This window comes from Chroicocephalus ridibundus, chromosome 1 (genome assembly GCF_963924245.1).
Source record: "Chroicocephalus ridibundus chromosome 1, bChrRid1.1, whole genome shotgun sequence".
Lineage (NCBI taxonomy): Eukaryota > Metazoa > Chordata > Aves > Charadriiformes > Laridae > Chroicocephalus > Chroicocephalus ridibundus.
In genome coordinates, this window is record NC_086284.1 from 89,616,486 (window position 1) to 89,642,006 (window position 25,521).

At 44.3% G+C, this 25,521-nt stretch overlaps 2 protein-coding genes across 9 annotated transcripts in view; one reads left to right on the top strand and one right to left on the bottom strand.

Annotated features, from left to right (window-relative positions):
- Nucleotides 1-9,407: 9,407 nt before the first annotated feature.
- Nucleotides 9,408-17,089, top strand: PRDX4 (peroxiredoxin 4). Of its 2 annotated transcripts, XM_063343194.1 has the most exons (8): nucleotides 9,408-9,698; nucleotides 12,245-12,362; nucleotides 13,380-13,496; nucleotides 14,071-14,193; nucleotides 14,868-14,998; nucleotides 15,326-15,360; nucleotides 16,571-16,617; nucleotides 16,962-17,089. In XM_063343194.1, the coding sequence occupies exons 1-8, from the start codon at nucleotides 9,461-9,463 to the stop codon at nucleotides 16,963-16,965; spliced, it is 813 nt and encodes a 270-aa protein (XP_063199264.1). In that variant the 5' UTR covers nucleotides 9,408-9,460; the 3' UTR covers nucleotides 16,966-17,089. The 2 variants fall into 2 exon arrangements, with proteins under 2 accessions (XP_063199264.1, XP_063199256.1); XM_063343186.1 differs by lacking the exon at nucleotides 16,571-16,617 and having other exon boundaries at nucleotides 9,409-9,698.
- ACOT9 (acyl-CoA thioesterase 9) overlaps nucleotides 16,017-25,521 on the bottom strand; it is a 31,227-nt gene continuing 21,722 nt past the window's right edge. For 5 of the 7 annotated variants that reach the window (XM_063343172.1, XM_063343152.1, XM_063343162.1 and 2 more), the window contains one exon: nucleotides 22,144-25,276. In XM_063343172.1, the coding sequence (XP_063199242.1) occupies nucleotides 25,218-25,276 (59 nt within the window). In that variant the 3' untranslated portion in view covers nucleotides 22,144-25,217. Of the gene's footprint in view, nucleotides 16,134-17,014; nucleotides 18,282-22,143; nucleotides 25,277-25,521 lie in introns of those variants that run through there. The other 2 variants (XR_010072171.1, XR_010072170.1) reach the window with 2 other exon arrangements.

Genomic DNA, 25,521 nt, shown 5'->3' on the forward strand with positions numbered 1-25,521 from the left:
GACTAGTGGGAGATGTGGTGGTTGGAGGTCGTCTTGGGTTTAGTGATCATGAAATGGTCAAGTTTTCAATTCGTAGCGATGTAAGGAGGGGGGTTAGCAAAACCTCCACCTTGGACTTCCAGAGGGCGGACTTTGACTTGTTCAGGACACTGGTTGAGAGAGTCCCTTGGGAGACAGTCCTGAAGGGCAAAGGGGTCCAGGAAGGCTGGACGCTCTTCAAGAAGGAAATCTTAAAGGCCCAGGAGCAGGCTGTCCCCAAGTGTCGCAAGTCTAAAGGGCGGGGAAAATGGCCAGTCTGGATGCATAAGGAACTTCTGGTGGGACTTAGGAATAAACAGAGGGTTTACCACCTTTGGAAGAAGGGACAGGCAACTCAGGAGGAGTACAGAGATCTCGTTAGGTTATACAGAGAGAAAATTGGGAAGGCAAAAGCCCAGCTGCAGCTCAACTTGGCCACTAACATTAAGGACAACAAGAAAGCTTTTATAAATACATCCACAAAAAGAGAGCCAGGGAGAATCTCCATCCCTTACTGGATGCGGGGGGGAAAGTTGCAACCAATGACGAGGAAAAGGCTGAGATACTTAATGCCTTCTTTGCCTCCATCTTCAATAGTCAGACCAGCTATCCCCAGGGTGCTCAGCCCCCTGAGCTGGAAGATAAGGATGGAGAGCAGAACAACCCACCCATAATCCAGGAGGAAGTAGTCAATGATCTGCTTCTGCACCTAGACGTACATAAGTCTATGGGGCCGGATGGGATTCACCCAAGAGTACTCAGGGAGCTGGCGGGAGAGCTCACCAAGCCTCTCTCCATCATTTATCAACAATCCTGGTCAACAGGGCAGGTGCCAGATGACTGGAGGGTGGCTAACGTGACGCCCATCTACAAGAAGGGTCGGGAGGAGGATCCGGGGAGCTACAGGCCTGTCAGCCTGACCTCGGTACCAGGAAAGATCATGGAGAGGATCATCTTGAGTGAGCTCTCACGGCAAGTGCAGGGCAGCCAAGGGATCAGGGCCAGCCAGCATGGGTTTAGGAAAGGGAGGTCCTGCTTAACCAACCTGATCTCTTTCTATGACCATGTGACCCACCTTCTGGATACGGGGAAGGCTGTGGACGTTGTTTGTCTGGACTTTGGTAAGGCCTTTGACAGCGTCCCCCACAGCATTCTCCTGGAGAAGCTGGCGAATCATGGCATAGACAAGTGTACTCTTCTCTGGGTTAAAAACTGGCTGGATGGCCGTGCCCAGAGAGTTGTGATTAATGGGGTGAAATCCTCTTGGCGGCCCGTCACCAGTGGTGTCCCTCAGGGCTCAGTTTTGGGGCCGGTTTTGTTTAATATCTTTATCGATGACCTGGATGAGGGGATTGAGTGCACCCTCACTAAGTTTGCAGATGACACCAAACTAGGTGGGAGAGTTGATCAGCTTGAGGGTAGGAAGGCTCTACAGAGGGACCTGGACACGCTGGATCGATGGGCCAAGGCCAACTGTATGAGGTTTAATAAGGCCAAGTGCCGGGTCCTGTATTTCGGTCACAACAGCCCCAACCAATGCTACAGGCTTGGGGAAGAGTGGCTGGAAAGCTGCCCGGCAGAAAAGGACCTGGGGGTGCTGGTGGACGGCCAGCTGAACTGGGCCAGCAGTGTGCCCAGGCGGCCAAGAAGGCCAACCGCATTCTGGCTTGTATCAGGGATAGCGTGGCCAGCAGGAGCAGGGAAGTGATCGTGCCTCTGTACTCGGCACTGGTGAGGCCTCACCTCGAGTACTGTGTTCACTTCTGGGCCCCTCTGTACAAGAGGGACATGGAAGTGCTGGAGCGTGTCCAGAGGAGAGCTACCAGGCTGGTGAGGGGTCTGGAGACCAGGTCATATGAGGAGAGGCTGAGGGAGCTGGGCATGTTTAGCTTGGAGAAGAGGAGGCTGAGGGGAGACCTCATTGCCCTCTACAGCTACCTGAAAGGAGGTTGGAGAGAGGTGGGTGTTGGCCTCTTCTCCCAGGTGAATAATGACAGGACCAGAGGAAATGGTCTGAAGCTGCAGCAGGGGAGGTTTAGATTAGATATTAGGAAGAATTACTTTCCTGAAAGAGTGGTCAGGCACTGGAACAGCCTGCCCAGGGAGGTGGTTGAGTCACCATCCCTAGAGGTATTTAAGAAACGTCTAGATGTGGCACTTCAGGGCATGCTCTAGTGGCAGAGATTGTAGGGTTTTTTTGGTTTTGTTTTGGGTTTTTTTGTGTGTGTGTATGGTTGGACTCGATGATCTCAAAGGTCCTTTCCAACCATGAAGATTCTATGATTCTATGTTAGTATCAACCTAAATTAATGTATGGTTTACTACCAACACAACTTGTACGCTAAATTAGACTATAGGAGTTAACTGAAGAAGGTTCAAGACATATACCTATAGTCTGGGGAACACAAATATTAGATCGATTTCACTTCCAATGACTATGAAATTTTGCTTTGCAAGGAAACCTCCAGGTCCTTGCATCAGACTAAGCAGACAAGCTGAAATAGTTGAATCTCTGAAACGTATGCAAAATCAAATTGGAACAGATGAGGATGTTACCACATAAAATGGTAAAGTCTTCATTTATTTACAGCAATTCTAAATGGAGCACGGAGATTTCTGAAGCAGCAGAGAAGAACAAGGACCCGCGCACTTCATCCAGCTTAGTTAAAGTAGAGATGATAGCTTTCTGGACTGGTATTTAAACTCCCAGAAAACTGTGTGCAGCTAGCAAAAAAAGGAAGCAGAAACAAAAATCCAATATTGATTTCAGTACTCCATAGTGACTCCAAGGTTAAAATTTATCTGCTGTTACAAGTTTCCACCTCTTTCACCACGAGTTTTATGGTTGTTTTTTCCATATTTTGTCCTCCTTTTTAAAAGACTACTTTAGTATCCCCAGCTTCTTCACTCTCAGAGGCGTAATAGAGAAAACCTCTTACTGAAAAATTATACAAGGTTGATTATGTTGTAACAAGTTCATAGAAAATAAGTATTGCATATACATTTCCTCTTGCACTTCCTACACCTGTGGACCACCTTGTATTCTAGACAAAAATAAAAAAGAAAAACCGCTTCTGATACCAGATCCTCAGATGTTAGGACATTTCAGGCACTTGGAGAAAACATGACTCCAATTTTTTCAATTAGTATAACAGCATCTTACTGCCACCTAGTGAGCAATGTAAAAGCTACTAACACATCAAGGTGCATGAACATTTCTGGTCAAAACCATTTTTCTCTTTCACAAGTCCAAATAGAAGAGAAAGGCAAATTTAGATATGGAACAGTGCTGGAAAAATGGATAATACAAAAAGCTTTTCAAGAGAAGACTGAAGAGGAGCAGACAGGCAGGCATAAGGAGAGAAGCTGTGAATTTTAAGGCCATACCCAGTGCCATGGAAAAGTAGCCTCCTCTCCTCCACAGACCTTGATGTGATCACCCATGCTTCAGGCAGTAGGGTCTACTTTTTCGACGATGGCTCAACGTTTCATTTTCCTCCATTTAGCCCGAATGCAAGGCAACTAACACACTCATAAGCCTAAGCAAGGCTGTAGTGACTACCGGTAGGAGAGGCATACCCAGGCATCATCAGCAACCATCAGCAACACCTGTCTCTGTTCTGGTTTGAGAGGGTATGAAATGGGGTTGCCATGGGGTTTCTATCCACCCATGAGGCTGAGGTGTAGGCACCTGCGAGGGCAGGATGCAGCTTCAATTTTTGTCTGAGCTGTGGTGACAAATTTTCCACCTTTTCCCAAAGGCTGACTGAGCTCGAGACTTAGACCTGAGTGCGCTCACCTCAGCTCAGGCCCAAGAATGTAGAGCCAAGGGTGGGACACCGAGGGCAGGAGCCTGTGAACCCCCACGAATGACACTGATGGAGACCACTACACTTGACACAGTGGGGTTACGGCTCTGTGGGTGAGATCTCTCTTGGTCAGCAACACCAGACAAAGCCAGCTGGGTTATTTTGGCTAGCAAGCTCCTAGCTGTGACGGTCTCAGGGCATGTCAGCAGCACGCTGCCAAGGGCAGGTCCAGACGTCCAGCATTGGTTTTCCGCTGCAATACCTCAGCTATCCTTCATCGCCTGCTGACTTGTAGAGGACAGCATACCTCTAACAGGTGGTGTTCAGCGTTGGCTTTCTCTGCCCTCACTTGTCAGTGCAAATGTCCAGAAAGTGTGCTAATGCTCAGAGACATTTTGGGCACTTTCTTTGAATACATGCTTGTCAACGGAAGAAAAAATGGGACAGAGCCCAAAGACACTTGTAACTCACCCCCCAGGTGACAGCCAAAGGAAAACTGACCAGTCCTGGCATGGGCTACATTTTTTATTAGATCAAGAAGGTGGCTTCACAATATTTGTTTATATTCACAATCTTGTAGATCCTGTCAGCACTTACCGAGGCAGAAGAAAGCTTGGAACGGGTGGTGTTTTAGGAACCGTACTCTCCCATCGCCCAGTGAGCAGCAGTATTGATCACCCTTTTTTGCCATGCTCAGGCAAACACATTAATAACATGCTCGGTCCTGTTCCTGTCACACAGGCCCCGCGGGGTTTCTGACAAAGGGACAGCTGGAGGAGAAAGGGAAACAGAAATGAAGCAGAACTTTTTCTATGGCAGGTGTGTTTGCAGAGGAAAAACATAAATTCATCGCCAAACACTAGCGTATTCCCCAAAGGTAGGTTCCGGGAATAATTATATTATCTGTGATACCTCTACACTACCGAGTGGCAGATTTTAAGTTGTTTATGTTTACTCAGCCATACTGCCTCAGCTAGCTGACAATACTAGCAGCAGTTAGAAGTCAGGATGAAGTTCCTGTCAAAGCAAACGGCACCACCCAGCACTTCTCAGCCTGATACACATTTTCTTCAGGGACCATTTGCAATCAGAGCACACACACAGCTGATCCCACCAGTCTGGCCTTATCAAGAGACAAAAAGGAGAAGACTTCTCTAATTGGTAATTTTAATTATGGTCATTCTGATCCAATACCACTTACAAAAGAGATGTTTTCTACCCTCTTTTCTCCAGCAAAGTTTTCTACACTACAGATTTTCTGTCATGCATGACAAGCAATGCAATATATTTGTTAAAAAGTCCCTGTAAAGCTACGAGGAGGATAAAACCAACTGCTAGTTTCACCAGCGCAATATCGAACATCTGCTCCATCTGTTCCAGGAAATGGAGGTAGGCATCTTGTTACAATATTACTATGCTAATTTTTTCAAGATATTTTTATATTAGGTCACTTAAGTGATAGTGAGGTATTTTATTACTACAAGCAATAACAGACAAAACCTCCATAACCATTTCTAAACTGCGTTAGCAGCCTAAATGACTCCCTGCTTCCATAACTTTGGTGCCACTGTGGCAATCACACCCTGTCACAACCAAGCCCTTTGCCAAAACCAAACCATCCTTGCAGGCCTGAATATGGCATGACATGCAGGAACACAGCTGGTAAAACAGTGGAGGAAAGGAAGGATTTAAGAACGTTCCCTTTGCATGTGGTAAATCCTACCAGCTTCAGAAGAGCCGTACAGTTGGATGGATGCAGCACGGTATTTCTCTTACTACACATTAACAGCATCACTTAATTTCATCCATTTAAACACAAAAATCAGCATTCAGTTCAAGTATTTAATCAAGAAGGCTGCCTGTGTTCTCCATTTGGACACTGAAGAGTGATACATATTTGGATTTCATTGTGGATTTCATTTACAGAATTTTTCATTTTTTAATCACTTGCAGAAATTTTGATAGTACAGCAGCAGCCAGAAAGTCTTTCTTGTTGCTCTTTCAAACTCTGTTCCATGTCTATATACACTTAATCACATATGAACCTCAATTTAGTGCTATTTAACTAACACTATATTCTGCAGATAAAATCCATTTTTTGTCCTTCAGCATTTTCTCCACTCACAAGAGGCCTGCTTCTTTTCTATTTTTACTGCACTGATTTTACTGGTTTTCTCTCTCATTTATAGGTATTCGGGAATATCTTTTGACTGAGGGATGTTAACATTATGCAAAGTGCATACCCCTTAATTGCTCATTTTTTTCACCTTTACAAGGTGGCCAAGAAGGCCAACAGCATCCTGGCCTGTATCAGGAATAGTGTGGTGAGCCGGACTAGGGAAGTGATCATCCCCCTGTACTCGGCACTGGTGAGGCCCCACCTCGAGTACTGCGTTCAGTTTGGGGCCCCTCACTACAAGAAGGACATTGAGATGTTGGAGCGTGTCCAGAGAAGGGCTACAAAGCTGGTGAGGGGTCTGGAGGACAAACCTTATGAAGAACAACTGAGGGAGCTGGGGTTGTTTAGCCTGGAGAAGAGGAGGCTGAGGGGAGACCTTATCACCCTCTACAACTACCTGAAAGGAGGTTGTAGAGAGATGGGGGCTGACCTCTTCTCCCTGGTGACAAGTGATAGGACGAGGGGAAACGGGTTCAAGTTACGTCAGGGGAGGTTTAGATTGGGTATTAGGAAACATTTTTTCACTGAAAGGGTTATTAAACATTGGAACAGGCTGCTCAGGGAGGTGGTGGATTCACCATCCCTGGAGGTGTTTAAAAAAAGGGTAGATGGGGCACTTAGGGACATGGTTTAGAAGTGGTTTTTGTCAGGGCAGGTTAATGGTTGGACTTGATGATCTTAAAGGTCCCTTCCAACCTCAGCGATTCTATGATTCTATGATTCTATACTACATGACTACTTTTCAGATCACTGTTTCCTATGGCTCAACACACCAGCAAAAAGAAAAGAGCAGGAACAACCAAAATAACTTTCTCTGTGAACTCACAGAGGTCATGACTGTCACTTTCCTTACAAGCAGGGAGACTGAGGAAAGCTTGATATTATATTCGGTACTGATAGAGTTGGATCATGTAAGACAGTAATTACATTTTAGCAAGCTTAAATGTAAGGCACGCCTGAATCTGAAATCAGAGGGATTGATTGAAGATTGTTGAAATGCTTTTTTCCACCAAATCCAGAGTGCTTAACATGAGCAATGGGTTTTGTTCATCCTCCCTTTAATGGCAAGCCCACGGTAGAGAAGGGAAGTCAAACTTAAAACAGCAGCACGGAAAACAAAATCGGATTTTACCCTGCTTCTAACAATTTACGAGGTATAGTCAGAGACTGGCCACCATCAACTCACTGTGGAAAAAATAGGACAAGGGGATCTCACATGCCATCAGGTCCATTTCTCCTATAGGCAGACATTTAATACAATTTTTTATAATTTCACACACGCTGATCAAGCTCAATAGCTACGTAGGCATTTTGCTTCCATAGCTGTCAGAAGGCTGTTACAGAGCCTTCCGATCCCTGGTGATCTTCAGTCCCTTCAGGTGGGCAAATACGCCCAAGTAAGGTTATTACTGTGACAGCAACAGTATGAATGGCACTTCACAAGCATGATCCCTAACTCATAGAACCTAGACTGGAACTTAAAGGCAAACATGACAAGAGCTGGGAAAGGAAAGGAGCTGCTTCTGGAGAGGAGTCAGAGCTTTGGGAGAAAGGAACACTAAAATCACAGGTGAAGAAGTGCAAGCATGCCTGCAAGGCCTTGTTTGTCCCACTTCCATGAATTTAATTTCGTGAAATATCTTTTTAAAGAGTGGATTCTGTTGTAGGAAACCAGAAAAATAGTAGAATTTGTTCAAGACGCAATATATAATGGTAGGTGCCTTGCTAATCCCTTTTTTGTTTTACAGAGCCTATATTCTTTGAAAACAGCCCTGAGCATTTCCTTTTTGCTCTGCTCTTTACATACCTGTTCTGGATCACTTTTAAATGAGAGGAATTGTACTGTCCATTCTGGCACGGGTACTGCACCTTCCTGAAGGTACATTTATCATAAATCAACTGCAGAGATAGGATGCGATACAGATGTTCCCCTGTTAAGAGCCTGACACCATCAGTCAGGGGTAAACTTTTTATTGAACCACCAGCTTTCCCAGACTTTGGTATCCACAGTGCTCCAAGCGCAAAAGGTCAATGATGTCCCACTTTTGATAGGGATAGCTCCAGCTCTCTCACAATTTTTAAGGCTCCTGATTACAATTTGACTGATAGACTGACAGACGACCTGAACTGTTCCAGTCAAATAGTTACGCCTAGTGTAACTTAGTTTGTCCAGACTGATGGCCATTGTGCTACAAAGCCTTACCTACTGCTTGTCACAGCCTACTTACTGTCTTCAGAATCTTGCTTGTTGTTAAATGCACTGATGAATTACCTTCTAGCTACGCTTGCGTGTGACAAATATGTAACTGTTGTAATAGAACCACAATCTACTCAGCATGGAGCAAAATGATCTGTCACAAGGCAAATCTGAACCAAGACATCTGGGCCACAAAAACAATCAGAGGGCTGGAGCACCTCTCCGACAGGGATAGGCTGAGAGAGTTGTTCAGCCTGGAGAAGAGAAGGCTCTGGTGACACCTTAGAGTGGCCTTTCAGTACCTGAGTGCACTTACAAGAAAGGTGGGGCCAGACTTTTTAGCAGGACAGGGGTAATGGCTTTAAATTAAAAGAGGGTAGATTCAGACTAGATACAAGGAAGAAATTTATTTATGATGAGGTGGTGAAACACTGGCACAGGTTTCCCAGAGAGGTGGTAGATGCTCCATCTCTGGAAACATTCAAGGTCAGGTCGAGCAACCTGATGTAGTTGAAGGAGTCCCTGCTGATTGCACTGGGGTTGGACTAGATGACCGTTAAAAGCTCTCTTCCAACCCAACTCATTCTATGATTCTATGAATTAAAAGGCACTTAGCAGTCTCATTTCAGTTTAACCACACTCCTAACGCAGCCACCACGTGCACGCACTACATGGAAATTGCTGGCAGCAAGTCAAGGCTTGAGACCTCAGGCAGTACGCTTTCTCACATGTCCTGCGTTCACTTGGCCAGCACGCTCGCGGGGCCCTTGGTATGACCGCGAGGGATGAAATGCCCGTGGAGCCTGTGCTGCCACAGACAGGAAAGATACCAGGTGGCAGATCTCCCGTATGGGCAGCGTCCTTCTGCACCCACACGCACCGGAGCACACACACGCTCTCCCCCCACACGCACATCCGTTCTGCTTTTCTCTATTTCTCCACACGCGTACATAATTCACCATTTCCTACGGGGCTTACAAAGGGGACAGGCTGGAGGGGGCTGGCGCAGGAGGCCACAGCCCGGCCAGCACTTGCCCGGGCCCAGGCGGCAGGCAGCGCCCTGACCGACCGAAAGGCCGGGGCTGTCGGTGCCGGGTGCGGGGGAGAGTGCACACACCGCAGCGGGCCGCGGTGACCTGCCCCAGGGAGGGCGGCGGGAGACTGGCCTTGCGGCCGGCAGCCTGTGCGAGCGGACCGGACAAGCTCCGCCCCGCCGCCGCCCCTCCGCCGCGGGGACGTGCACTCGCTCGGCGGGCCATGGAGGCGGCGCGGCGGTGGCTGCGAGCGGGCGGCGGGGCGAGGGCCCGGCGCTCCGCGCCGCTGTTGCTGCTGGTGGTGCTGGCGCTGGGAGGCGAGGCGGCGGCGGAGGAGCCGCGGCCGGGGCGGCAGCGGGGGGATGAACAGTGCCATTACTACGCCGGGGGTGAGGTCTACCCCGGGGAGGCGGCTCGTGTGCCCGTCTCCGATCACTCGCTCCACCTCAGCCAGGCCAAGAGTAGGTGCCGGGCGGGGCTGGGGCTGCCGAGGGAGCGGGGAGAGGAGCGGCGAGGCCCTCGCGGCGGGCGGGGGATACCGGGCGGGCGCCCCGCGTTCGCGCTGCCGCCGTGGGAGCGGTGGGGGGGTGACCGCAATGCGCCTCTGCTGGCGCCGCGCTGAGGGGGAGGGAGGGGGGCGGTTAACGGCCATGTGGCGGTTAGTGGCCGCGGGGCCGTTAACGGCCGCGGGGCGGGCGGGGGGCGGCGGTCTCCCCGTGCGCGGAGCGGGAGAGCGGCGGGCAGCGCCACGTCAGGCCCAGCGGGCGGCCGGGTCGGCTTGCGGCCGTGCCGGGGTTCCCGGCGAGAGCAGCCCCCGGCCCGGCGCGGCCCCTCCGCGGGCTGACCGTGGCGGTTCGGTCGCGGGTGTCCCCGAGGAAGCGGCAGCGGCGGCTCCCGGATGCTATCCCTCCGGGAAAGTGGCTTCGGGCGGCAGCAGCGGGCGTGCTGCATCCCCGGGCGGGGCTCGGGAGGGAGGCCCACCGTGCCCCTTCCAGAGCTGCGGCTTCGTCGTGGTAAATGGGCGGCGAGTTCAGCGTGTCACAGACATTCAGCAAGGGCTGTGGATCCCGAAACAGCACAAGAGCTAAGGGAAATGCTTTCAACAATACACAGAAGCGTTCTGTGCTCGCACTGTGGTTAGAAATAACCGAACGGTCACCTCTCCTAACGTTCTACCAGTTTTTACTGGGCTTGCCTCATCACTTGCTTTCGTGCCTGTGCTCTCTTGTGATTTAAATACTTCATAACAGACTTCGGTGCAAACATTTTAATTGAGTCGCAGTGAGATGTTGAGGGGCAGCTGTTCAGGTCCCGTCCTGCAGAACAGAGAATGGAGAGAAGCCGTGTAGAAACCATCTTCGCTGTGAGAATTTGCAGCTTTAAATCCTTTTCCTTTGCCAAGCCAGGGTATGGCTTCCATTTTAAACATTTGCAAACAGATGCTATCAAAAGAATGGAAAACCAGACAAGATATTTGTAACCAATACTGTTTGGTTTTTCCTCCCTTTGTAAGGTAGATTATTATAGCATTCCAGACAAGTGTTTTTAAACAAAAAAACCTCACCTTAATTTAGAAAGGGGTCAAGACACAATGTATTTTATTTAATTTCTTTTCCTTCTCCCTCCTAATCTGAAGGTCAGTTGAAGAGAAAGTTTTGCTACAAAGAGATTAGCATTGGGGTGACGCTATTTTGTGAAGAGCAACATATTTGAAAAATTTCGGAAAGCTCGAAATGATCCTTAATCCTTGCTTTCACTTGAAAATTGTCCCATACCTGCAAAGACTCAGTAAAAAAATGTTGGAAGTCTAGCTCTTGAAATCTGATTAGAAAGAATTCTGCAGAAGTCTTGAGAGGAAGAAGAGCATTTTGTCAAAAAACGTAAACTGAAATTATTGGTCACACCTCCTGCCTCTCTGTGCTTGTATTGCTGCGTCCCTTGAGGGTTAGATCAAGTGAAACCAAAGCAGACTGCCTTCCCGCTCAGGGGCACGATCTGTCTGATGATTTGGGGTATTTTTTGAGGCCCTTGTTGTGCATCCTTACTAACTATATTTTACAGATGAGGGTTGTCTTAAGGATAGCCCAACGACGTAGTCATCATCCAGATAATAATTAAGATTCCATATATCTTTCTCAGCAGCATTTCCCTTATTTCCTGGAGCTGTATGTCCATGTCCTTGACATCACAAGTGTATTTAGGTCACCTTGTATCTCCAGCATACCCTGTTCTTTGTCTGCGAATTCACAGTACTATGAAAATAGCACCTGGCAAAATGATTTTTAGTATTTCAAATTCAAAGTTAATCCCTTTTGATAGGAATAGTACATCGTTTCGTGCATTTTAATTGGATTTAAAAGAAAAAAAACACAACTATGTTCAAGTTACAATTTGCTTAGGAGTTGTAATTATAAATAAATATATATATAAAAATATGTATATAAATAAATAAATATACACTGCATTTTTAGGCATTTGTCTCTAAATGTCTTGTAGCATGTATTTTTTGTGGACTTGAATTCCAACTAGTTTTCCATGGCTAAGAAGTAACAATATGATTTTCAACCATCTTGTGCTTCTGGTTCACAACAGCTGTTCATAACAGAATAGTGGGGGTTCCGAAATCTTAAACAGGTTCTCGTTCAGGCTAACAGATGTTCTGCCATGAGCTGGTAGTGTACACGTGGTTTGTTTCGACATGCCCAGATAAGGATTGTGTGGCCTTGATTATCAGCAATTCAGAGGGCTCATGTTATAAGCACAAGTTGGTAAAATTATTTACTTTACATGCGTACTGAAACCTACCTTTCTTCCTCATCCTGTAACCTCTGCCTACTGTGAACTTTTTAAAGTGGTAAGGAAGTTTCATTTTTTGAACTGTGCAGTAGGTTGTTTTTCAAGCAAAAGGAAGAACAGTTACCCTTGCACACCGGCTAGCTAATGAACAGCTTTGTTTGAACACGTGCTTTGTATTCTGACTTCTAATTGAACGTCCTTTCTATTTCAGTCTCCAAGCCAGCACCTTACTGGGAAGGAACAGCAGTCATTAATGGAGAGTTTAAAGAGCTGAAATTAACAGATTATGAGGGGAAATATCTTGTCTTCTTCTTCTATCCTCTTGACTTGTAAGTAAGACCACTGTAGACATACCAAGACTTAGTGCAGCTACACTAGACTCATAATTCATTAATTTTTCTCTTTTTTTGAGGTCTTGTTTTTTGTTTGGTAAGGGTTTGGAGGAGAAGAAAGGAGCAACAGAAGAAAATATATTCTTTGCATTTGTGTTTTCATCATGCATTGGTAAAATTGTAACACAGTCTTTGTCGTAATAAGTGTGTCCACTAATTTGTGTCTCCGCACAAAAAAAATACCTCTCAGTCTGTAGTCCCCAGTCAGGTAACCTTTACCTTCTGTATGATGCTGTAAATCACTGCTGCTGAAGTGCATGTAGTGTATCTAACAGATGGCCTTTAAGCTCATCCCATAACATCCTAGAACACTTGTCATTACCTTCCTTTATTTGGAACGCAGTAACTTCACTGGTTGAGTGAAAACATCTCTGCTTTCTACTAGACAATCCTACTCTTTTCCATAAAATGAAGAAAAGAGGACAGAGATGCATAACTACCTTAGTATTATAAAGGAGATAGTATTGCTCTTTGCCCTTAGCTTCAAGGCCCTAGACATTGTGATCTTTACCACTTTATTTCTTCTGTAGTGGAAAAGGTTCAAGTCAAAATAGTTAAAATTTGTAGACACGCATGGTAACAACGAATTATAGTATGCTCCTCTGAAAAAAGCGGCATATTGTGGTTAAATTCAGCCACTTGATATTCATAAAGTCTAAAAGAAAGTAAGTGTAAAAACACTTGTATCCAGACTGTAATCCAACTGACACTTGTATCCAGACTGTAATCCAACTGTAGGTTTATAATCTTCTTCAGTAATAAACAGTTTGTAACTAAGCTAGAGTCTGAGGCTGGAAGATTTGTCAGGCAGCAGTTCAGTTAAATACTTGAAGAAGCAATAAAAATTAAGTAAAAGCTGAAATCATTTATGATAAATCCACAGTTTTAAGTTAAACAGAGAACTTACTGGATGTTTCATGAAATTTTGACTTTGTCTTGTCTTAAATTTTCTAGCACATTTGTATGTCCAACTGAGATAATTGCCTTTAGTGACAGAATTGAAGAATTCAGAGCAATAAATACCGAAGTAGTAGCGTGTTCTGTGGACTCAAAGTTCACTCACTTAGCATGGTATGTATCTTATACTTGTCTTTCACTAAAAATTATTCATGGGTCCATCTTAGCTGAAGAACTGTATCCCCAGATTTTTAGCCTGTGTAGGTATAACGTAATGTGTAAAAGTGTGATGCTATTGATACAAATCTTTAACATATTTTTCAGTGGTAAAAATTTTTAACCTTAGTGTGTGAAACTGCCTTTATCTTTGAAGCTTGTTTAACGTGTCTTGCTCAAAATATATCACGTGTCAGTCCAAAAAATACCACAAATAAATAAAAAAAAAGAGCTAAGGATGCAAGTATCTGTAAATGCATCACACTGTCCCAATTCATGAGCACATTGGTATAAAGCAAATAAGACTGATAAGAAAGAGGTCATTATTAATGGATGTGGCCAAAAACTGCAAAAGATCTACTGAACATTTTGCTCCAGCCATTAATAGCATTCATCTCCCTTGCGTGCAGAACAAAAAAACCATCGCTTGCACTAAATCCTTCTGTCCGTACTCTTCTGGTTTGTGACTTGTAAGTTTGTGGAGGGAATATGAGTCTTTGAGACATACATCCGTATCTCATTTCTTTCAAAGGATTAATACTCCTCGAAAACAAGGAGGACTCGGACCTATGAAGATTCCACTTCTTTCAGATTTGACGCACCAAATTTCAAAGGATTATGGAGTATATCTGGAAGATCAAGGGCACACACTCAGGTATTTTACTTAGTTATGGTTCTTTTTTTTGTGGTTTTTTTTTTTTTGCTGGGGTAATACTTTATATCTAAAGAAGCATTTGAAATTTTTTTGAGAGCAGTTTTTACTTGGGGATTCATGCCAAGACACAAAATAAATATTGAAGAACACAAAAAAAAGTCATAATAAGGCAGAACAGGGGTGGAGGTTAACATCCTATTTACAGCAGTCATCAGCAGATGCCTAGGGCAGAGCAAACATGCAGAATTCACCGGAATTGCCGTTGCTCAGGGACCTCCCAAGTCCAAGTGGGGGCAAGACTAAGAGTAACTAATGGCCTCAAGAGATACATCTTTCATAAACGTGATTAGTTGCTTTTGGGATCCCTGTAACAGCACAGCATCTGCAACCTGCCCTGGCAGGGCCTCTCAAAGCTTAGTTTTATGTTCTGCAGAGAAGTATCCTTTTCTGGTTTTAACTTACCCTCAGCTCATGTCATCTGATACCGCAGGTAAAGAATGGTAGGTTAGTTCTAGTCTTAGTATTATAATTGGTATTCTAAGGTGGTGGGTATCAGAGATACCTGTTGTTTGCAGAGATCAAATTCCTCCCATCCAGCAGACATAAAATAGCGGACACTATTAGTGCAATTAGTTCTCTTTACTAACATGCACACCAAACATTTTTTTTCACAGAGGCCTTTTCATTATTGATGATAAGAGGATCCTTCGACAGATCACGATGAACGACCTTCCTGTCGGGAGATCAGTGGATGAAACGCTTCGTTTAGTACAAGCATTCCAATACACTGACAAACATGGAGAAGGTGCTCTCTCTTTTAAATACTTTCATGTTGAAGATTGTTTTACTTAAACCAGAAGCTGTTTTTGTAGTTTTTTGGAATAAAAGTACTCAGTAGCATTAGAGACTGGCCTCGTGCAGTGAATGAAATGATAGGTGGTATCAGGCATAAAATGTTATGACACCATCCCATGTATAAAAAAACCTGTATATATAATAGTTGCAGATATTTACATGTGACACTTGTGTGCTGCTTCGCTTCAAGTTCAGAAAGAGAATATTAAGTTCACAAAAGTAAGCGTGTGTAAAAAATACTTTTTACTAACTTTGTCCTTTTTTTCTTTTTTTCCAGTTTGCCCTGCTGGTTGGAAACCTGGCAGTGAAACAGTAAGTCACTCTATTTAAATGCACGTACTACTAAAAAACACTCAGTTACCATTTCCACTAAAGCAAAATCCAAAATCTTTGCAACTTTCAATGAAATGATATGAGTAAACTTGCATTATTGTAGTTGCAGCTTTTGGATTACTAGTGATTTCATTAGGAGCTCATTTCCCTCACACTAGACATACTCCAGTTGTTTTGAATTCCCTGCGTATGAACAAAACTCTCTTGAGCAGCAATGAGTTCGTGATCAAGAACTTTTTTTCCTGTTAACACCTGATGAGAGGAAGTTGGAAACAAGTCTTGAGTTTGTCCTATCTTCTCAGTTATTTGTTCATATAAATTCTTGGCTCTGTCAAGTCTTACTGTGGATCCTAGACGCTACACAAAAAAGAAAGGGACAAGTCCCCAGGCTGCTGTAGTACCTGACAGAGCCAGTGTGCCACTATCAGACCTCCAGCAGAGAGCACTGCTTTGCTGCGCAGTAGCTCTTTCTCCTTTGTTACTACTCCCCTACATGTGACTACCAGCAGAAGAGCCAGGGTTCAGATAAACACCCACTGAACTTGTTTGTGTTCTCTGGGCTTGGATCAAGCCTCAGCGGAATAATGAAACTTTCACTAGAGGCCTGAGCTGCCTAGTTCAGATGAGATCACTGCCATTTATTTGAGCATGTGGCTTTCTTCTCAACCATCTGGTGATGACAGAGCGTTGTTGTTGAAGAGCTGGCTCAACAAAACACAGGTCCCAGCAGCCTCTAAGCAGAGTAGCGAGCACTGTAATTGATAGTAAAAACAGCGGAATGTTAAACGATGTTTCTTTGCTGGATGTGAAAGCTTCCCAGGATGACTGGAGGCTAGGAGTCACCTCTTTCAAGCCAGCAGGAGGGTGTCTTAGTGGGGGAAGCTGGATATTAAGACTGTAAAATGAAAGAGGGCTGGCTGGCCTAATGGACTATTTTGGCACTGAAAAGTTCTGCCGTCCATAACCATGGATTACCTAAATAATGTGACATGAACATATTTTCTAAAAAACAGTCTTAAAATATTGAGGTTAACAGCTCAAATACTACCAATTTAAAGACCTAAAACAATACATAAGCATTCTCTTCCTCCTCTCTGCAAAAGATGCAGATAATTTAAATAGCAAAGTAGTTCAAAAAGACTTTCTCGAAGATGTAGCCACACCTTCTAAATGTGTTTGATTTAATTAGATCAAACCAGAGGAAGCCATGAGAGTGTGGTGGCCAAGGGAAGAACTGTAAGTAAATTCAAAGATTTGTCTTAATTACAGACACTAATTTATTAAAGTATCTTGCTTTTGGGGCAAGCAACATAGCCATATGTGCTCCCAGCTGTCAAAAGTCTTCCTTTGGTGGGCTGCACTCTCTCTTCCGCCAATTAGTTAAATCTTTCTGCTACTGCTGTTAGGTATCTTTAGAGGTAAACAGTAATCTAGTAGCAAGTCAACTGATAAATTACCCCTGGGTGTTGCTTGTGGGTTGGCATCATATTATGAAATACTATGCCGTGCTGGGTTTATAGTTTATTGCATTTGCGTGGTTTTGTTTTTAGAATAACATTTTCATTTTCTTTCTTGCACAGATAATTCCAGATCCAGCTGGAAAACTGAAGTATTTTGATAAACTAAACTGAGGTTTGCTTCTGCTGAATTACATAGGTCACATTCAACTTGATTTTTGCCAATAAAATTTCATTAATTTTGTTACTTTCATGAGTTTGACTAATATGTAACTGCGGTAGACCATTAAAGGTCTTTTTGCTTAAACAGGACTCTAACCTGTGTGAAGCACAGGTACCTTATTAGTTATCAGAGAATATTCTTGTGAAATAACACATTTTCCTTGTAAACCTTGTTTAGACGCTTGGTTTTCCCAAAGTTTACTCCTCTCAGCATCTCAGGCTTAGATTCGTGACTTTTGCTATTGAGAGATTACTTAATTTCTGCAAAAATCTTGTCTGCTTGGTCATATTCTGGGAGCTACAGATAGAAAAGAGCCACTTGGTTACGGTACATTAGTCTGTAGTCTGCAGGCAATAGCACCTAACCCAAAAGCCAGAAACAAGTTACAGCTGCTGAATTAAATTTCCAGTCTGTCCAAAGCTGGAAAACATTTTTAAACTACTAAGAACATATCCTATGCTACATAAATCGGTACAACTTCACTGAAAAAAATACAGCTATGTCAGTTCATGGGGTTCAAGAGCTGAACCGGTAGTTTTTTCCATGCTCGTATTTGTAGTGTATGTGCTGATAAGATCGATTCCATTTCACAGGGTCTGAATTTTTCCATGGCCCCACACTGTTAATATATGTACATAGTGGTTAGTGTCCTGTGCTACTCTACTTATTAACTGTGACTCCTAGTTTGAAGGGAGTAATTGTAGTCTTTCCCAAGAGCCCAAGTATTGACACGTCCAGTGACCATCAGAAACTCTGGTGGCTCATGTACGTGCATTTCTTCTGTCAAGGGAAAAGAACATCTCCACATAAGACATACTTTGTACTTGTGAGCACTGGAGATCTCTCTCATAGGAATATCTTCTCTTGCTCCTTCCCGCCTCTCCCTCTTTTTAACGTGGTGTTCTAGAGTTTGTGCAACTGGAAGAATAGCGCCTGTAGTCAGTGTCAGCCCTTCACCAGGGTCATCCTTGGAAAGGCCCCAGAGGCGGCTTCCTCCCTGCTCCAGTCCAGCACAGCTATGTTATTGCTCTTGGTTGGATCCCTCACTTGTGAGAGCTCATTTCCCCTTCCCCCACCAGGCCATACAATTCCCTTCCCTGTGCACAGACACTCCAGTACAGTACCGTGCTGCAGAACGAGACCAGCAGTTGCATCCTCACTGTAAAGTTACCTGATTTTCTAGAGGTTGGTGAATATTGAGCAGCTCTCCGGATTAGTCACTGCAGACAGAAAAGAGAGGCGGCTGCTTGACTTTTGCTTCAGCTCTGATGCGAAGAACACCTAAGCACATGCCTGGGACGGAGGGAACCGTAGCCAGAGCAAGCAGAACTCCACCAAGTGCAATCGCCCTGGTCCCTTCAAGGACTGGAGAAAGGAAGAGCTGATCCCATCCAGAGGGGAACAGAGGCACAGCGGGACCAACGCCAAATGCCAGAGGCTGGTAATGTGCTGCTCCAGCCCATGTGACCAGAGGGCAGCAGGTAGAGAGGCGGTTTCTCACACTGCTAGGCTGTAAATCATCTGCTTGAATTTTACTCAGGGTTTTGTTTACAGCCTTTATCAACTCTGGAACACCAAAAACATCAACAGCGAGAACATTCAAATAACTCCAAGGAACTGCAGCGTGACAAACAGAGGCCCAGCTATTACATGGATATCCAGAAACAGCCCAAGGCACAAAACAAACCTAACGCTCCTGTCTGCCTTAGAAATAGCGCGTGTGCCCTCTTCTTCAGCCTCTCTGGCCAGCTCACTCTGACACCTAACACTCGCCCCAACAGCAAAAACCTCTGATACTAAGCCAGCAGAGGAGGTGCGATAAAGCCAGAGATGAGTTACGACCTGCATGCTGAACACGCTCCATCCAGCCCACCATTCCTTGCGGAGCCAGGCAAGTAGCAAGTTAAAGCAACAAAACCACAGGTGGTATTGCTGTAGCACACACATCAAACAAAAGCAGATGTCGAAAGCTGTGCAAATCCTGAGCCAAGAAAAGAAAACAGGACGAACACTTACTGACTGAAGAAAACTGAGGCCTATCTGCAGGCTTTGAACAGTGCGGATTTAGGTCCACAGCACTGTAACTCTGCCAAATGTGAAGGCCCCAGCCCTCTACATGCATGTGGCAGGGAATGGGCTACGGAATTATTTATTTTTTTTTAGCAGTTCAATAGGAATAAAAAGTCCGAGGGAAATAGTCCTTAAGCAAAGACCCGAGTCGCTATGTCACATTACATAGTTGAAATGAAAGATTATTTCTATGGCAAGAGAGAATGGGGTTTTACAGAGATTTGGATATGCTGGGAGGGAAGTTCAGGAAGGAAAAGACTGGGAAACAAAAATGCAAAAGTGCTGGTATTTGGGGGAGAGAAGTGGGACTTAGAGAAAGGGGGAGAGGCAGAAACAAAGGCATATTCTCAGTTACACGCTGCCTCCAGGAAAAAGGGAAACTGAAGGACAGAAGATCAGATCCCTCAATAGAATAACAACACTGGAAATGCGGTAGGGAGGGTGAAACGCTGAAGTCTGTGATCACAAGGATTTGCAGACACGCAAGACAAAGGGCAAGCTGAGGATCTGCCTTATCGCTACCTACTAAAGCTACTGCCTTCCTCTTGCTCGACTATTGAGAACTTCCTTTCAGCATACCCTGGGATAACATGCACCATTTAATGGCATCAGCTGATTTTTGTGCTACCTTCCGTCACATAACAGCCCATAACAGCCTGATGAGCAGCTCCAGGCAGTACAGAGCTTCCTCGGGTGGCTGTTCCCCCAGCTGCAGGGAGAAGTCAAGGAAGGAACAACAGAAAGCAGGACTAGAAACTATACATGAACAGAGCAAGTAAACCTCTTCAAAGGATAAGGCCCTATTCCAAACTGACATTTTGTGGAAGAATCATGCTCTTGGACCTTCACACACGTACTATATACACACCTGATAAGTGCAGTGAAATAGTAATGAATTGATAACGCAACTTTAAGGACGATGCTGCGATAGCTATTTCAGAGGTGCACATGGCTGTCTAATTCTTTGTATTATATGATCAGCGTGTGGTGGGTTTGAGATCTTCCAGCAAAACCATCAAGAAAAAATTAATTTCAAAATCGGACTCTAGTAGTGCCAGTATCTCAGACAGGATTATCCAGCAGGCAAAGGAGTTTAAAGGTTTGCTTTGCCCTTCTGTTACAATTAACAGATTTCTGCAATCATCCTTCTAGTTCTGGTCTCTAAATATGCCTCTTCTATTAAGCACATATAAAATATGTCTGAGCTGAAGGACAACTTCTGGGAAACTAAGCAACACATATGGTCTGCAGTTGACAAAGATAAAATATAGGTAGTTTCAATTAAACAGCTGAAGTTGATTCTGACCCCTTAGTGATAATAAATGCTGAGGCAGTACAGAAACCCACTCCTCTTCCACCTGCACATCACGAATCCCTGCCTACTATTTGGATTAGGGATTGCCATGGCCTTAGTTGGAAAGGTCTTACGCACAGGTGTAAAAGCAAAGTTTTCAGATTAGCACAAGCGGGACCAGAATGAAAATCCGATTTATTTTTTTTTTTAAACAAATAAAAGTAACATCATCCTCTGAAAGAAAGAAGATCCACCAGCAAACTTCACTGAAGTCCACGTTGCAGTGCACATCCTTAGCACTGCTTGAATACGACCCTTTCAAATGTTGGTGCAGAGAGTTGAATCTAAGAACCTGATTTCCGGCCACCAGTTTGAAACTGGTGATTCACATCACGGCAACCTCAAATGAATTCAAACAGACCAGGCAGTGCCATCAGCAATGGTCTCTCACAAAGCAGTAACTGTACGAATGATGGTGGTCTGTTTTTCCACTACTCTTCACCTGAAGTTTGAAATAGTGGTAGAATTAAATCTCGCAAAACTCTGTTTCCCAAACCCTGGGATGTATTCACGGGCCTCTCTCGGAAACACGTGAAACGCAGGTGCATGGAGCTGACATCATGAACTCATCTTTTCAAAAGAAAAAGCAAAGAGCTCCTGCAAAGCAAGTAACTACTAGCAATAAGAAACTGCCTTCAGCTTCCACTGCTGATTCGGGCAAGTCTCTCCCATGCCTCAATTGCTCTCTCAGCAGCTGAAGAGATGCTTTATACACCAGTGAGGTCTGCAGGTGAAAGCCACCTCTGCAAGCAGAAAGGACCTTGCTGGGGTAGGAACTTTTGTGACAACCACACCACCGCTGCCTCTGGGCCCGGTACTCCAGCAAGCCAGCCTCACGGAACAACACCCACAGATGCTGCCCCGCCACCCCCAGATGCTCTGAGAAAGTTCTTCCTCCCCAGGCAGCCAGCCCTGCCTCTTCTGCGGTGCAGAGCCCTGGCACTAGCCTACTTGCCATGCCAATAAGAAGAAACTTACTTTTAGCGGCATTTATTTCTGGAGACAACCCCCTCATAGGCTCCTCACCAGCCTGTCAAGACACAGAGGGCCTGGAGGATGGGTCCCTACTGCAGGAAGCGACAGTCCTTTCTGAGTGCCCCAAGCACCAGTCCCCAGAGCCATGCTCCCCTCCCTCCAGAAATCTCCCATTTCTGCTACGTAGCAGAAGATAGAAGAGTAAAGAGCAGCCAATGCCCAGAAGTGTCTCCAGCCCTGCAGGAACGAGGATGCCCTGCTGTCAGGGCAAGTGCTCCAGTACATCTTCTATGCAGGTATCATCATCCAACTACACATTCCACAAAAAGAGACCTCGGTTTCTCTTTCATGAAAGCTGAATACTTACCCTTTTTTCCTGTTAGCCAGTGCCCAGCCCGTGAAGAAATAATCTCTCCCACACCTAGGTAAAAATGCATTCAGAGGAGGACCAGTGATCAAATAAGTCTGTCACCAGACAAAAGGCTGGACTGAACATGCAGTAAAGCCACTTAAGCACGCAGAAAGCATAGAGCGGGTTTCTGAACTAAACCTTCACTCAGAGGCCCACACTGCACCAGCTCCAGCAAGCTTCTTCCCAGCATGCTGTACACCACGACATGGCTGCAAAGGAATCGTGTGTACTTGAAGAAGAACTACCACAAGCTGTTACAATAAGTTTGAGTAAAATTTTAATACTTTCTTTTTTTTTTTAAACACAGAAAAATAAAAACATCTAAAACAAAGTGCTTTTTTGGGCACTGAGCTCAGCCAGTCCCACAGAAATCTCCTTTTATATCACCATTTACTACTGAGAGGGTTAGGGCAGGCAATCCAGCTACTAGACTTCCTCGCTGTATTCCAAGACACGACGGGCACAGAAACATTTACTTCCCACTATGGAGCCACAGCCAATTACACAGATAGGCTCTCTATAATAAAAAGATTTCATACCAAAACCTTTAGGCTTGTGTGGTAACAGTCACTTACAGCAGTGACAGGTTGGTCATTAAGCTACAATATAAACTCAACATTAATTGCTATGTTAAAATATTTAATTCTGAATGTGAGATCTGAGAACAGTTTTATCTTGCACACAAAGCTATACAGCGATGTGCATAAATAACACCCTTGAAGATACATTTAGCCTATTGTCAGAGAGGGTGACAATTTGGAGTTATCTTCTCAGAGTAAAAAATATGTGAGCACATTTCTGTGTCTTTCTGTTTATTACGATATATATTTTCCATCTTTTACGTATGTATATATATACACACACTTTCTGTATGACTGTACATATATTTCTATAACTGCTGTGATTGTGGTACACGATTAAGTTATCATGAACTTTGAAGACACATTAATTCTTCTAAGCATCTTCATTTGTGGGATTTATTTTCTTCACTGTGTCCAGACGTTTTGATGTCACGCCTTGCTCCCTAATCTGTTACCTCTTTTTCTCCTCTCCAGTCCCTTCCCAAAGGCTGAATTTTAAAATTATGATGAATTCCTATTTAAATACAGCTGAAAAGGCAGTAGAGGAAGAACTTGGTACTCCTTTAACTTACAAGTGTTATACAAAAGCGACCCAGGTAGGACCACTGGGTCAACGATAAAAACCTGGAGATAGTCAGGAGTAAGACATAGTTCTGAAATAGCTCCCTCCACTTCCTGCCTTCCTACTTATTTTCTTAATAGCCAACAGCGACCCATTCAGCGAGGGGGAAAGAAGCTGGGGTAGAATTTCAGTTCTTTATTTCTGTGGTCAGTTAACTATATTCAGCTTCCAAAAAGTTTTAAAAAGGAGAAAACCAGAAAATACAATACATATCCACGGTATCTTAACCGCTAAATAAGAAGATTATAAGATCATACAGCTGGATCAGCAGTGGCGTGTGGCCGAAGAGAGAAAGTCTACGTAAGGAACCAAGACCTTACTGTCACTGCAATGCATTAATCTGATCCGGATCAGGCAACACCCCGGTGCCTCCACTGGAAAGCTAGCTAACTTAGAAACACAGGCAGCCAAATCCTAGAAAGGAAAGGCTGGTTATTGCAATGCTCCCTCTCCTCACATGAATAGCAATCAGCTGTTTGGAGCCGTAAACGTCATGCTATCCTATCACCAAAGGAAGCTGGTCCTAACCGTGAATTTCTCAAAAAGAAAATTTCAACACGTTGCTTTATTTTATCAACCTGTTTCATGCATCTGAGCCAGTTCTCATAATTTCTACTTGCTGCTTCCTGATTCCAAAATATTTTAAACCTAGCAGAGACGCCAGATTCTCTTGTATATTTTAAGACACCATGTTTCATCCGTTTAACCTACCATTGAGCCTAACCGCTTCTCTTTGGGTGTCCTGATTTGAAGGTACCAAAGCACACCAATTTTGTGCTTGTGACTAATCATCCTCACTGCTAAAAGCTGATGCCTCCCATCCTCTCACCTTCCTAATTTCAGGATGTTGGGCTTTATCTGCCAGATATTGGAGATTATCAAAAGTTTCTCCATGACATTAGAAGCACTTCAGTATCAAGTACTTTCTTCCTGTTATTTATATGCCACAGTTACACCCACCGTGGTGTCCCCTCTGTGCTGGGGAATTACTCTGTCCTTCAGGTAAACTTGACAACTTTTAAAGCTGTGCGATACTCGTATCTCATTATGGTTTACCAAGGAACCGGACAAATAGTCTACCTGAGGATGTTGTCCTCTAGCTGTACCAGCCCTCAGTGAGATAAAAATCCTCCCAGCATTCAGCAGCTGAATTGGGAGCTGCCCCACACAGATTCTCTGGACCCCTAACTCCAAATCAAACATAACCATTACCATTTGAGAAGTATTTTACCTTTTCAGCTCCCAATTCCTAACAAACCAAAAAGTTCTGCTCTACAATGCCATTTCCCAGTCCCATCCAGTCTCACCAATCAGATCTCTACTCTACAAGCCATGAAAAATAATTCACTAAGGAACTCACAGTTATATGCCAAAAAAATGCCAAAGTTAGAAGAAGCTGGCAAGGACTGGCTGTATGCAAACAGAATGCCAGAAGAGACCATCTGGCCATCTCATTTCATCGTAAAAATTAGTTTCCTCCCAAGGGAACATGAAACCATCCAAAACAGAAGCTGTAACAACCTTGTAAAATCCCAGCTGATGGGAAACACCTGCTTTATATTGCGCACACACTAGTAACTTCTGAGTTTATGCTGCTGCCCAGATGCATGTGTCCTTGTTAAAAAAAAACAAAAAACAAAAAAACCCACCCTAAACCTAATTTACACAAGAACGTAGGTCAAACGGCTTCGTTTGTGTGCATCTACTTATTGCACCTATTTTTCTGATAGAACCTCTATCCCTTATCAGGGAAACACAAAGAAGATCAACCAAGGGAAAGAAGGCAGATGGTGACAGGACAGCAAAGGTCGTAATGAGATCTCTCAAAGCAGACGAAGAGAAGCTATTTAAAGCTTAAGATGGTATTTTTTTCAGCCTTTTTGCCTAGCATTGGCATGTAAAAGTAGATTTCAACAAATCCTAGTAGCAGAGAATAAAAATCCAAATATATGCAAATACATAAATAGCACTAAAAAGGTACTTTTTGTTGTGGGGTTTGGTTTGGGGTGGTGGGTTTTTTTGTTGTTTTTTTTTTTTTTTTTTTTTTTAAGTATTGCAAGCACCTGGCTGTTAGCCATCTCTAGTGACAACTCTCTCCAGGACAGCATGCTGCTACACTGCTGATGCAGCATTCAGTGTGTGTCAGATTTCTTTCATGGTTGCAGCAAAGTGTCGCTTCCCATCTAAATACAGCATGGACTCTGAAATAAGGTGGAGAAAAAGAGAGAACCACATTAGTAACTTAGTATCAAGGCTGGGCAAATACACAGAATGGTAAGATTACAAGCAAGCCACACTGTCATCAAAGCATAAAATAGATGTGGTTTGCCATGAAATCCTGCTAAATTATTCAAATGCCAATAGTTCGCCTATTAAAACAACCAATGTTCCAATAGAAAGCAAGCCATCTAGTCTACAGAGTTATGATGACAACGCATTAATTGGA